This window comes from Delphinapterus leucas, chromosome 7 (assembly GCF_059928025.1).
Source record: "Delphinapterus leucas isolate spDelLeu-1000000601 "Yukka" chromosome 7, BTC_Dleu_Yukka2, whole genome shotgun sequence".
Lineage (NCBI taxonomy): Eukaryota > Metazoa > Chordata > Mammalia > Artiodactyla > Monodontidae > Delphinapterus > Delphinapterus leucas.
In genome coordinates, this window is record NC_143135.1 from 10,733,324 (window position 1) to 10,745,660 (window position 12,337).

Below are 12,337 nucleotides of genomic sequence, written 5' to 3' on the forward strand. Positions count from 1 at the left end.
TGTCATGAGAAGGTTTGCACATTTAAACTAAGAAGTTGATAACATATGAGTGCTCTCTGAAATGACCTTCATGTCTGTTGACTCTCATTTACCTTTCAACCCACTGGGGAAAAAACTATCTTCATCTTAAAGGGTCTAGGAAGTTCTAGTCACTCAATGAAGCAGAAGTTATTGGATTCAGAAGATACATATGTAAGTTATACAGAGTTTTAAATAGAGCAAGAAAACAATGTTAGTTAACCAAAAAGGATTACTTTAGAACACTAATGTTACCACATTTTCCAAACAATTTAGCTGGTAATAGATGTCCTCACCATTTGGGGACATTATTGCATGATTAAGGGTATTATTGTAGCTACTCATAACTTACAGGAATGATTTGGGACACTGTCTAGTAATGTAAACATTCATTATTATGATGAAAATGTATCAAGTCCAAAACACTCTGCAAACACTAAGTGGTAATAATAGTACAGTTGTACAAAAACACTTCCCAAGAATAAGTTTAGAATGGAAATTAGATATTATAAAATGCTATGAAGAAGGACCCCCAAAAAGGTTAAGCTCAGAGATGCAAGATGAACAGTGCTACAGTACAGTTGGTCCTAAGTCAAACTATTGTTTGAATTTAGTATTTTGGGGTGACCTGGAAAAAGGCGATAGTAATACCAAAAGTCTTACTACAAGTATTTATTGTGCTTTAAATTTTTGACGTTTCTGTTCACCAACACATCCATCTTCTCTTATTTTGTGGGGATAAAAATAAGTCTTTAATTACCTTTGAAATATGAGATCTGCAGCAAGATTGTTTCCTGCCCTCATCCCACCTATAGCGAGGCTATGGCTAGAAATGCCTGGGGCACCACGTGGGGCCACTGAGAGCTTCCCACAGACATCTCCCCTTTCAGAACCAACGTCGTGGCTGGCCCACTATTGTGGTTTTTCTTAGGATTGCAAGATGCCCTCAGCAATAACCATCAGGAAAGTTTGAAAGACAAGGGTTCTTACTCACAGGTCCTCCAGGGTACACAGCAGATCTAGGGCCGCATGATGAGGTCACAGGTAGAAAGGGAGCCCGGGCCTGGGGTTCTGCTTTTATTGGGGTCCAGGGTTGGGGACCTAGGTTTTTGCAGACACACCCTTTACTGATGAGTTTATAACATTAGGAGTAGGAATTAAAGAGGCCAAATGGTCAGTTATCTAAGGCAATGAGAGGTGGGGCCTGACTCTATCTGGTGAGGCGTTTTTTTGAGATAGCTGTCTTTGAAGTGGATGCATCGGCAATCAAAAGCTTAAGCCAGGCACTTGCATTGTAATCCAGAAAACTGTCAGGAGTTTGTACTACAAAGATATACCTTATATAATGTAGAGCTGGCCTACGTAAGCTAAGTGGGCGAAACAAAACCAAAAGGAGTATTTCATGACACATGAAAATTATGTGAAATTCAAAGTTCAGTGTCCATAAAAAAAAAGTGTCATTGAAACACAGACATGCTCATTCACTTGCATATTGTCTATTGCTACTTTTGACCTACAATGACAGAATAGTTGCAATAGATTTCATGGTTTACAAGGCATGGCTCACAAGACCTAAAATATTTGCTATCTGCCCCTTTCCAGAAAAAGTTTGCCAACCCAACTAGAGTGTCCTGTATAGAGGATACCCCAAGTACATAAATGAAAAGGGAAAACTCACTCTTCGTCTCCTACTTTAGTAAATGCCCTCATTCTTAGTAGAAAACCTACTTTTCCCTCATTCTGCATTGTTTGAAAGCAAAATTAGTCGCATAGCACCTTATTACAAAGACAAATTCGGAACAAGTATTTGGACTTTATAAAAGCAAAAAGACAAATATGTGAGAAATGCATCCTACTCTTACCTGAATCTCAATCTCACAAGCCATGACAGGGTAAAACCAAACCAAAACAAAACAAAACAAAAAAACCTACCTCAAATCAGTCTGCCAACTCATGGGTCACTGGACCCAAATATAATTCATTGCCTTATACACATTTTTGAGATTCAGCCTCCTCTTCCATAACTAAGAAATCAAAGTAAAAGAAGTCCCATTCTATCCCTGTTGAAATAGAAAAATATCATGTTGCAATTCTGATCCCCTTCCCCAAAAGTACTCAGGGAAACTCAGCACAGCCAGGTGACAAGAATTAAGAAATATTCCAGGGCTTCCCTGGTGGCGCAGTGGTTGGGAGTCCGTCTGCCGATGCAGGGGACACGGGTTCGTGCCCCGGTCCGGGAAGATCCCACGTGCCGCGGAGCGGCTGGGCCCGTGAGCCATGGCCGCTGAGCCTGCGCATCCGGAGCCTGTGCTCCGCAACGGGAGAGGCCACAGCAGTGAGAGGCCCGCATACCGAAAAAAAAAAAAAAAAATTCCAGTAAAGATGAGTGATCCCTACCCATCGGCACACAATTCTTATTCCTCACACTCTTACTTCTTTTCATCCGTTAAACACTCCCACTTCCACCAAAAAATTGTACCCTGGAAAAAAGATTCCTTCCCCTTTTCTGTATCCATGGCCGAAAAGTCCATACAGTGGATGCTCAGTACATGTTTGTTGAAGTGATGAAGTGGTACCCAAGACAGCATAGCCTAACATCAGAACTGAGGCTAACACAGGGATTGTCGGCTTCGTTCAACCTGAGCCCTTGTTTGGCTCCCTCTCTGACTTGTCCAGGATTGTGTTATCTGTTTGCCTACTTGACATGGCCACCCGTCCAGAATTCATCTTTCTGTGCAAACTGTTCATCATTAAGTGGCATCATAATCCACCTGACTACCCAGGCCCCAAATCCTAGACATCTTTGATCCCTCTATTTCCTTTACTCCTTCACCCTCCATATCTAGTCCACCAACAACTCCTGGTCATTGTGCTTTTCAAAAAGATCCCAAGTCTGTCCACCTGTGTGGCCACAGTGACTTCCTCTTTGTCCTTGGATGGTGCCATGCTCTCTTCCACATCAGGGCTTTTGCATTTTGTGTTCCCTTAGCCTGGAATGCCCTTTCACTGAAGCACTGGTGGCTGGCATGCTCTCATCCTTTCTCAGCTTGGACATCACCCCCTTAGGAGGCCATCCCAGAGCGTGCTGCTTCTAAGCGCTGCCCTTCCCCACCCAGTTTCCATTTTTACCCACCACTATCACTTTAAACCACTTGCTGCAATACGAAATTATCAATTATTTGTTGTTTATTGTCTATCTTCTATGCCAGAAAGTCAGCTCCATGAGTTCAGTGGCCTTGTGTTTCCTGCCAACTGCATATCTCCTGGGACCTAAAGCAGGGTCTGGCATTGAACAGGTGCTCAAACATTGTTCATTAATATGTGGGAAAGAGAAGTTTGACAAGAAAGGAAAAATCACCCGTTTGTTTCCCCGTGTTCAGAGAAGAGAAATAAAAGGCTTACAATATCACTTTCAAGAAAAGAAAAAGAGAGATTTTCTTGGATAGTGAGTTGGTTCTTGAAGATGAAAATCTCTGCTGGGAGAAAAGACAGCCTCTCAAGCTAGACTGAAAATACCTCAAGGCTCAGACCTTTGCTTTAGACTCTAGATCTCCATTCTCTGCCCCGCTCGCCCGCAGTATAGACTAGGACCCTCCCCTGCCCCCTCCACAAATACACAGGCACACACACAGGTGATCTTGGAGCGACAGCAGTGAGCAGTCCCAAAGAGAGATCTCAGTTCCCTGCCCAGGAATTCAACCTGGGCAGCCCGGATGAAAACCAGGACTCCTAGCCACTAGACCACCAGGGGCTAGAGGCTAGAAGCAAAGTTCCCCTGGCTCTTACCCCCATTGAAAGCAAGAGTGTTTCAAGGAGGCAAAAACTGTAAAAACAGGTACAAAGTTTATTATTAGAGACACAGCATAACATATGGGAGAGCACACAGAGAAAGTTTGTCTAAGTCAGAAGCGAGGCAGAAAGGATATGGGCGTCCTCTCTAATGAGGAGTGCAGTCCTTCCGGGTCTTTGTTTACATTTGGCCAATTATCTTGTTTCTCTTTCACACCTGACCTGTCCTAGGACTCTCCCCAACATATATGTGCAACGTTTTGCTAAGATGGATCCCACTGCAGAGGCCTATGGGTGCATGTCCACACTTATTATGGGGTGGCACCCCCTCCCCTTTTGTTCCCCAAGGAGCCTTGCTGTGCGTATGCAGACAGGGAAGTTTTCCTTGACCTCAGGAGTGGTCATCTTATCTCTTTATTCCAGTCAGAGCTCAGCTTCTGCCACTACCTTTGTCCTTGGAGTGTCTGGGTGAGAACAAAGCTTCAATTTTGCTCCACTTGACAAACACCAGCTGTCCAGCCCAGGGGCCCATCTATCTCCTACCTCACAGGGAAGAAAAATAAATACTGACTTCTCTGGGGACTTCACAACCAAACCAGACATCGTGAGCTGCCTTCCCTGCAGATGGCACTGTTTCATAGGTTTAGAAGGAGCCATGAGGGCCTTTTGGAGAAGAAAAAAGTCAGGGTGAACTTCCATTCGCTCATTTAACAAATCTTTGAGCATCTGTTCCAGTTGTTCCCTTGAATCTAAGATTCTTCCAACTTTAGATACACCATTATTTTATGGACCACTAAGATTAAAGAAGCTACCAATTAATCTGATACATTTCGTTACTCAATCTTAGAATCATTCTATGCAAATTAAAAGAGCTCTGTGGACATTTTTAATCATATCAACTCACATGCTACAGACAAGCAAATGTAAACAAAGTAGCTGGTGAAAGTAAATCCTAAAATATTTTCATCATGAGTCTGCGTCTTCCAAATCGCTTCCTGGCTCAGAATCATCAGTCCCTGTTTTCTCACATAATTATCATGCTTTGAGCCATCACAAGCCCTGATAATGCAATATCTCTTAAAAGAATGCTCCACTCTTATCTCCAGAATTGCCTGTCCATCGGTGACCCCAATTTCTCAAGTTTTCATGCTGACCCTCTCTGATCTTACCAGGAGGTGTCAACAGAAAATTTCAGATCAAATTCTTCATGTGCAAGTGATCGCAGCTACAGCACACCTGTCCGCCAGCCAACTGTAATGTCATTGATTATAAAGCCTCTAAAATTTGGATGTCTTATTATATGAAAAAAAAATGTGCTTGTTAGAATGAATGAAATATGTTATATGCCAGGTTCTGTTCTAGGCACTGGAGATACAGAAGTGGGGGAAGGAATCTCCTGGAGCTGATACTATAATGAAGGGATACAGAGAATATGAAATAAATAAGTAAAATATGTATCATATTAGATGGGGATAAATACTACAAAAGGTTTAGAGCTGTACATGGGATAAAATTTAAAATAATTTTCTCAGTCAAGGAAGGCCTCACTGTATAACTGAATCAGTTTACTGTAGGCCAGAAACTAACACAACATTGTAAATCAACTATATGTCCACAAAAATTTATAAATAAATAAATAAAACTTCACAGCACAAAAACAAAAGGCCTCACTGAGAAAGTAACATTTAAGCAGAGACCTGAAGTTGTCAGGTGAGCCAGCCGTAGAAGAATAGGGGGCAGTGAGAATTCTAGGCAGATCGTCAAGGTGCCAAGGTCCTAAGGCAGGAGCATGCCTGGCCTATTCAACGAACGACAAGGAGGTCAAACAGCTAAAACAGAGTGAGGGCAGACATAGCAGATGTGTGGTTGCCAAGGGAGAGGGGAGCAGGGGAGGGTTGGATTGGGAGTTTGGGATTAGCAGATGCAAACCATTATATACAGGATGGATAAACAACAAGGTCCTATTGCATAGCATAGGGAACTATATTCAATATACTGGAATAAGCCATAATGGAAAAGAGTATGAAAAAGTATACGTATGTACAGCTGAGTCACTTTGCTGTGCAGCAGAAATGAACACAACACTGTAAATGCTTCGATAAAATACATTTTTTAAAAATAGAGGAGGATGGGTTAGCCTGGAAGGAGCTGAGTGCTGGCACGCCCTAGCCCTCTTCCCTGGAATATAATAAAACCAGACTGCAGAGTGCTTCCTGGGCCATAATTAAGACTGGAGCTTTTACGGTGAGTCAGAATGGATGAATAGGCAGAGCACAGAGGTTTTTGAGGGCAATGAAATTATTCTGTGTAATACTTTAATGGTGGATACATGTCCAAACCCATAAATGTACGAGAGTGAACATTAAGGTCAACTACAGACTTCGGGTGCATTTGATGAATCTACGTTGACACATCAACTGCAACAGAAGTGCTACTCTGGTGCGGGATGTTGATAATGGGAGGCTGTGTCTGGGGTGGGGTGGGGGCAGGGGTATATGGGAAATTCCTGTCCCTTCCTCTCAATTTTGCTGTGAACCTAAAACTGCTTTTAAAAAATTAAATCTTGGGCTTCCCTGGTGGCGCAGTGGTTGAGAGTCCGCCTGCCGATGCAGGGGACGCGGGTTCGTGCCCCGGTCCGGGAAGATCCCATATGCCACGGAGTGGCTGGGCCCGTGAGCCATGGCCGCTGAGCCTGCGCGTCCGGAGCCTGTGCTCCACAACGGGAGAGGCCACAACAGTGAGAGGCCCGCGTATCGAAAAAAAAAAAAAAAAATTAAATCTTTTTTTAAATATAAGAATACATATTATCCCTCTCTATTAGTAGTATTTAAAAAAACACCTTTACACATATTTTTTCCTTCCATTCTCTTATTTTTGTGCATGTGATAAGAACACTTAACTTAAGATCTATCCTCTTAGCAAAATTTTAAACGTGCAGTATTGTTAACCACAGGCACTATGGTGTACAGTAGATCTCTAGGACTTATATAGCATGGGGATAACTGGATATCCACACGCAAGAGAATAAAATTGGACCCCTATGGTACACCATTCACAAAAATCAACTCAAAATGGATTAAAGACTTAAATATAAGACCTGAAACTGGAAAACTCCTAGAAGAAAACATAGAGAAAATCTTCTTGACATTGGCCTTGGCAATGATTTCTTGGCTATGACACTGAAAGCACAAGTAACAAAAGCAAAAATAGACAAATGGGACCACATCACACTAGAAAGCTTCTGCACAGCAAAGGAAACCATCAACAAAGTGAAAAGGCAACCTATGGAATGGGAGAAAATATTTGCAAACCACATATCTGATAAAGGGTTAATGTCCAAAATAGCATAAATAAATAACCTGATTTTAAAATGGCCAAAGGACTTGAATAGATATTTCTCAAAAGAAGACGTACAAATAACCAACACATATATGAAAAAGTGCTCAATATCACTAATCAGGGAGATGCAAAACCACAGTGAGATATCACCTCACATCCGTTAGGGTGGCTATTATCATAAATGAAATATAACAAGTGATGGCAAGAATGTGGAGAGAAAGGAACCCTTGTGCACTGTTGGGAGGAATGTAAATTGGTGCAGCCACTATGGAAAACAGTAGGAAGAGTCTTCAAAAAATTAAAATAGAACTGACATAGGATCCAGCAATCCCATTCTGGGTATATATCTAAAGGAACTGAAAACAGCATCTCAAAGAGATATCTGTCCTCTCATGTTCACTGAGGCACCACCCACAATAGCCAAGATATGGAAGCAACCTAAATGTCCATCAGTGGATGAATGGATAAAGAAACTATTATATTTACATACAATGTGATATTATTCATCTTTTAAAAATAAGGAAATCCTGTCATTTGCAACTTCATGGATGAACCTGGAGTACATTATGCTAAGTGGAAGAAGCCAGACACAGAAGAACAAAGAAATACATGATCCCACTTATATGAAGGATCTAAATAACGTAAGTAATTAAACTCATAGGAGAAAGTATCATGGTGGTTACCAGGGACTGAGGCAGAAAGGAGATGCCTTAGTCATCTAACAAGGAGATGTCGGTCAAAGGGCGTAAAGTTTCCCATTGGCCTTTGTTGTTAGGAGCAAATACTCCTGTCAAAACCCCCACGCTGAAGGCCCATCACCGGCAATCATTCAATTAAATCACCATCAACCCAATATATCTCACCTATTTGGCAACAGCCCAGACCTAGTAAACATCAAGGGACTAGTAAACATCAAGGGACTAAAAGTAGCTCTCTTAACCACACAGAGGCCTTCATCTAGATAATGAACGCTCCCAGCAAGGACTGTTCAGGAAACAGAAGGTGAAGGTTTAGGAAGCCTCGCAAGATTTTAGGCCTGTGCCTGTGCTCAGGTGCAAAGAGTTATCCACCAAAGGAAAACTTTTACAGCACTATCACTCAGCCTCCTGAAAGGAACATTTTTATGACGGCCCTGGTACTCAAAAGCGTACGTAGGTCTCATACAGTTAAACAGCTCTTTTCCATGTTCGTGGACCTGGGGGAATCTCTGAAATTCCTGAGAGTTTGTCCTACACAGGTCAAGTGACTTATAGGGGGCTTTGTGGGATTAGTTTAGGGATGCCACGAAGCTTTGTCTTAACTGATGGGGTTCTTCGATTACGTACTCGAAGTCATTATTTCAGATTTAAGGTGAGTCCTCCAAAAATATTTTGTTAAAATGCATCTATCTCCCTCTGGGGCACTGAGGGGAGCAGCTACAACAGACTTGAAGGCTTTTATCCATCTAGACAGGCAAGTTGAAGGGGATTCAAACCTAGAGGACCATCCTAGCCTGCTATGGAAATAAGCTTGATGGAATCCCACCCTCCAAAGTGAGTTCTTAATTAGCCTCAGATCAATTGAAAGTACTGTCAAATAAGAAATCCAAAACTCATTAGAAAAAAATTTATCAATTTACCTTGTTCCTAGAATCCAAGAATGAAAATTAAACTCATCCTATTGACCTTTGAGAAAGGTAAAGAAATATTCTTACTACAGCTGTTCCCAATAGGCCTGCAGTGTAGTCAAGCCTTGTATTCTGTCTCATTGTTGACCCAATGGTGGTCATTTCCACCATGGCTACTAAACCTTTCTTAAAGGACTTAAGCTACCAACAGTAAAGGATTATTTTGTTTCTACTGAATTGAAAATATGACGTGTCCACAATTCAGAAAACCGCTAAACAGTAGAACAGGCAGTATTAACAACATCTGTGGAAGATTAGCATATAAAAGACACCATTCAGGTCTGGCTTTGCTTCTTGAAAATGGCAATTCCACCTCTTAGGCTTTGTTCTCTGATTTGGAAAGTGAACTTGATAAAGAACACCTTGTAAAAGTGCAGACACACAAGCCAATGTTATTCGGGCTCTATATTCAAGGTGTAATTTATAAGAAAAAGAAAAGAACTTTTCAAACAACTGGAAAATTAAAGGATATAACATTTATATGCCCACCACTCAGCTGTAACAGATTTTAACATTTTTATGTTTGTTTCAGATATATTTTAGAAATAAAACATTACAATGTTTTATTGTTTTAATGTTAGCCGTTCCACACCAGCACCATGTGCCCCTACTTAACGCAATTCTCCTTCCCTCTCCTGAGATAGTAACCATCATTCCCATGTATGGTTTTACACTTTTACTGAATGAGTATATATAGGTAGCGTTCGTTTTACAAATATAGCACATTTGCATATTTTTAAAGCTTTACAAGTGAGGTCATGCTAAAAATATTCTGCAGCTCATCTCTAAGAGTATAAAACTGACAGACCTATGGCTTATTCATTGTATCTGCTACATAGGACTTAAAGTTTGAACATATGTTGTTCTCAAAGTTTTCCATAAATTCATTCATTCAGTCATTAAAACAGTCCTAGGAGGTAGATATTATTTTCCTCCCATTATACAGATGATCAAGTGATACATGGAGGAATTAAATAACCTGCCCCGAGTCACACAGCTAGTAAGTGGCATGTAATCTGCATAGGATCAGACTCTGAGATAAGAGTTCAAAGCTCAAGACTGGTTCAAAAGGAGCACAGTAATACAATAGCTAATATTGAGGAGGGTTCCTGGTGGGCAGGTGTGCTTAATTAAGTGACAGGTGGAACCACGCACCTTTCTGAAAGTCCTTTATCAACTCTATCTTTTCCAGCTTCATCTTCACTCACCATAAGAAGTCAAACTAAAAGAATTTGAATGCGTTACCAGACAAACTACCAGTACCTCTGTCAGTGGTTTATTGAATGCTACTAACAGCTGTGTGGGTGACAATGACCCTTCCACACCAGCCTCCCAGCTTAGGCCCTGTTTTGAGGTTAATTATTCAGACATCAAGAAGCATAGCCACAAAGACACAGCATGTTTTATTTGTAAAATCATCTCTCCATAAAAATTATATATTTATATATATCTTATCATAAGAGAATATGCAACGGCTACATTGCCACTTGTTTATAAGAAACACTTTTTTAAAACATATAAAGCATTAGGCACTACCTGAACCCTAACTTCTAGATGACCTCTCAGGACGTGGCGCCGAAAAGTTCCAAAATCTATATTGATGGGTTTTAAAATTAAAGAATGCTATCGTAACAGAGTTATCAAGGTTGCCACAGAATAACCTAGAACAGAACCACATTTGCACTCTCATGAACTAAAGAATGAGGCATTTTAAGTGGAAGTGACTGATGGGATGGCTTTGCCAGCAGAATAAAAAGACAGGGAGTTAATAAACAGCTGCAATGTAGTTGCTGACACACTCAGTACAGAAAACACACTGACTAACACTCTGACCACTGAATATTGAGCATCTACTATGTGCCGGTCATCAGAGGGAATGGTTGAGGAGACTGAGACACTTGACAGTTTTTATCCCAGTAAAAGCTATTTAAAGTGAATGGTTTGCTTATCAGATTATGTTTAAACCAGACTGGAGATTTAATGAATCTGACATGATAACTGGGGTGAGGGAAGATTTATCAATAAGACCAGAACATATATAAGCACATGGAAATAGCATTTTTTTCCCCAAACATGATTGTAATTAATGTAAGACATCACGTAGACACCATTTAAAACAAAAACCAAAAAAACCAAAACCAAAACACTAATTAGCAGAGCTTTGGGCTTTTTCTTTCCTTATATCAACCCCAGCACCTGCTGCCTGTTCTAAGGATCCTCCCCGAGGAGTGTTGGAAGTATGGAATCCAAGGCAATTCAAACAGGTAAGGGTTGGTTAAGTTCCAGGAAGAACAAGGACTGGTGGAGGGAATATCATTTTTGAACTTTGTAAGACTGTTGTGGATAGTGCTTGGAGAGGCATCCAAAAATGATGAGCTACAAGTTTTAAAGAAGAGAAAATCTGCACGTCAGGTTACACTTAAAAATAAACCATCGAGTCTCATTTTGGCTTGACTCATTGCTGTCCACCCTACTTTAATAGTCATAGGTTCAAGACCACCACCACGCTGCCCCTACTGGATTTTTTAACAATTTTATTGAAGTGTAGCTGACTTACAATATTGTATTAGTTTTAGGTGTACAATCTATTAAAAATTGCATATTTTTCTAGATTATACTCCATAAAAAGTTGTTATGAAATATTGACTATTTCCCTGTGCTGCGCATTATATCCTCGTAAATTACATTATACCTTGTAGTTTGCACCTCTTAATCCCCTTCACCTATGTTGCCCCTCCTCCCACTCCCTCCCCTTTGGTAACCACTAGTTTGTTCTCTGTCTTCGTGAGTCTGTTTTATGTTTGTTGTATTTTGCAGAGTCCACGCATCAACAGATAATGGACAAAGAAGATGTGGTATATATATACAATGGAATATTAGGCATAAAAAAGAATGAAAATTTGACATTTGTGACAACGTTGATTTGGGGGGAGGGGGAGTGGGAATAACACTATTAAGAATTCCACCTCCGCCTCCCAGTGACCCGCTATTGAAGAATCTATTCCCCAATATAGAGAATGTTAGCTCTGATAGCCTTATGAAGAAGTTATCCAAAGACAGCTCTCACTAGCATAAAGTAAGAGTCCTAGATCTTTTAAATTTTCCACTCATAAAATACTAGAACAGTAAAAGGGTTATTTCATTGATCCTTAAAATAGAAAAAAAAAGTTTAGGGGGGGCCTACCTGGTGGCGCAGTGGTTGAGAGTCTGCCTGCCGATGCAGGGGACACGGGCTCGTGCCCCGGTCCAGGAAGATCCCACATGCCGTGGAGCGGCTGGGCCCGTGAGCCATGGCCGCTGAGCCTCCGGGACGCGAGAGGCCACAAGAGTGAGAGGCCCGCGTACCGAAAAAAAAAAAAAAAATGTCTTTTTTGTCCCGTTAGGTTTTCTCCAGGGGAGTGATTTTTTATTCAGTTCTCTGTTGTAACATAATGCAGAAAGAGGTCACTGGAAAAATTCCTTTAAGGGTATTGTGTTCAGGTGAGTGTCACAGGCCAGCTGGTTCTCATTTTACTTTCTATGAAC

The 12,337-nt window shown here is 41.0% G+C and overlaps 2 protein-coding genes across 2 annotated transcripts in view; both read right to left on the reverse strand.

Moving 5' to 3' along the window:
* STX3 (syntaxin 3) overlaps window positions 1-12,337 on the reverse strand; it is a 150,387-nt gene that overhangs the window by 15,473 nt on the left and 122,577 nt on the right. The gene's annotated exons all lie outside the window — the stretch shown is intronic.
* Window positions 2,188-12,337, reverse strand: part of OOSP3 (oocyte secreted protein family member 3) — a 28,088-nt gene continuing 17,938 nt past the window's right edge. The window contains exons 4-5 of the mRNA XM_089914227.1: window positions 11,036-11,217; window positions 2,188-10,555 (exon numbers count right to left, since the gene is read on the reverse strand). Of these exons, the coding sequence (XP_089770353.1) occupies window positions 10,474-10,555; window positions 11,036-11,217 (264 nt within the window). The 3' untranslated portion in view covers window positions 2,188-10,473. The remainder of the gene's footprint in view (window positions 10,556-11,035; window positions 11,218-12,337) is intronic.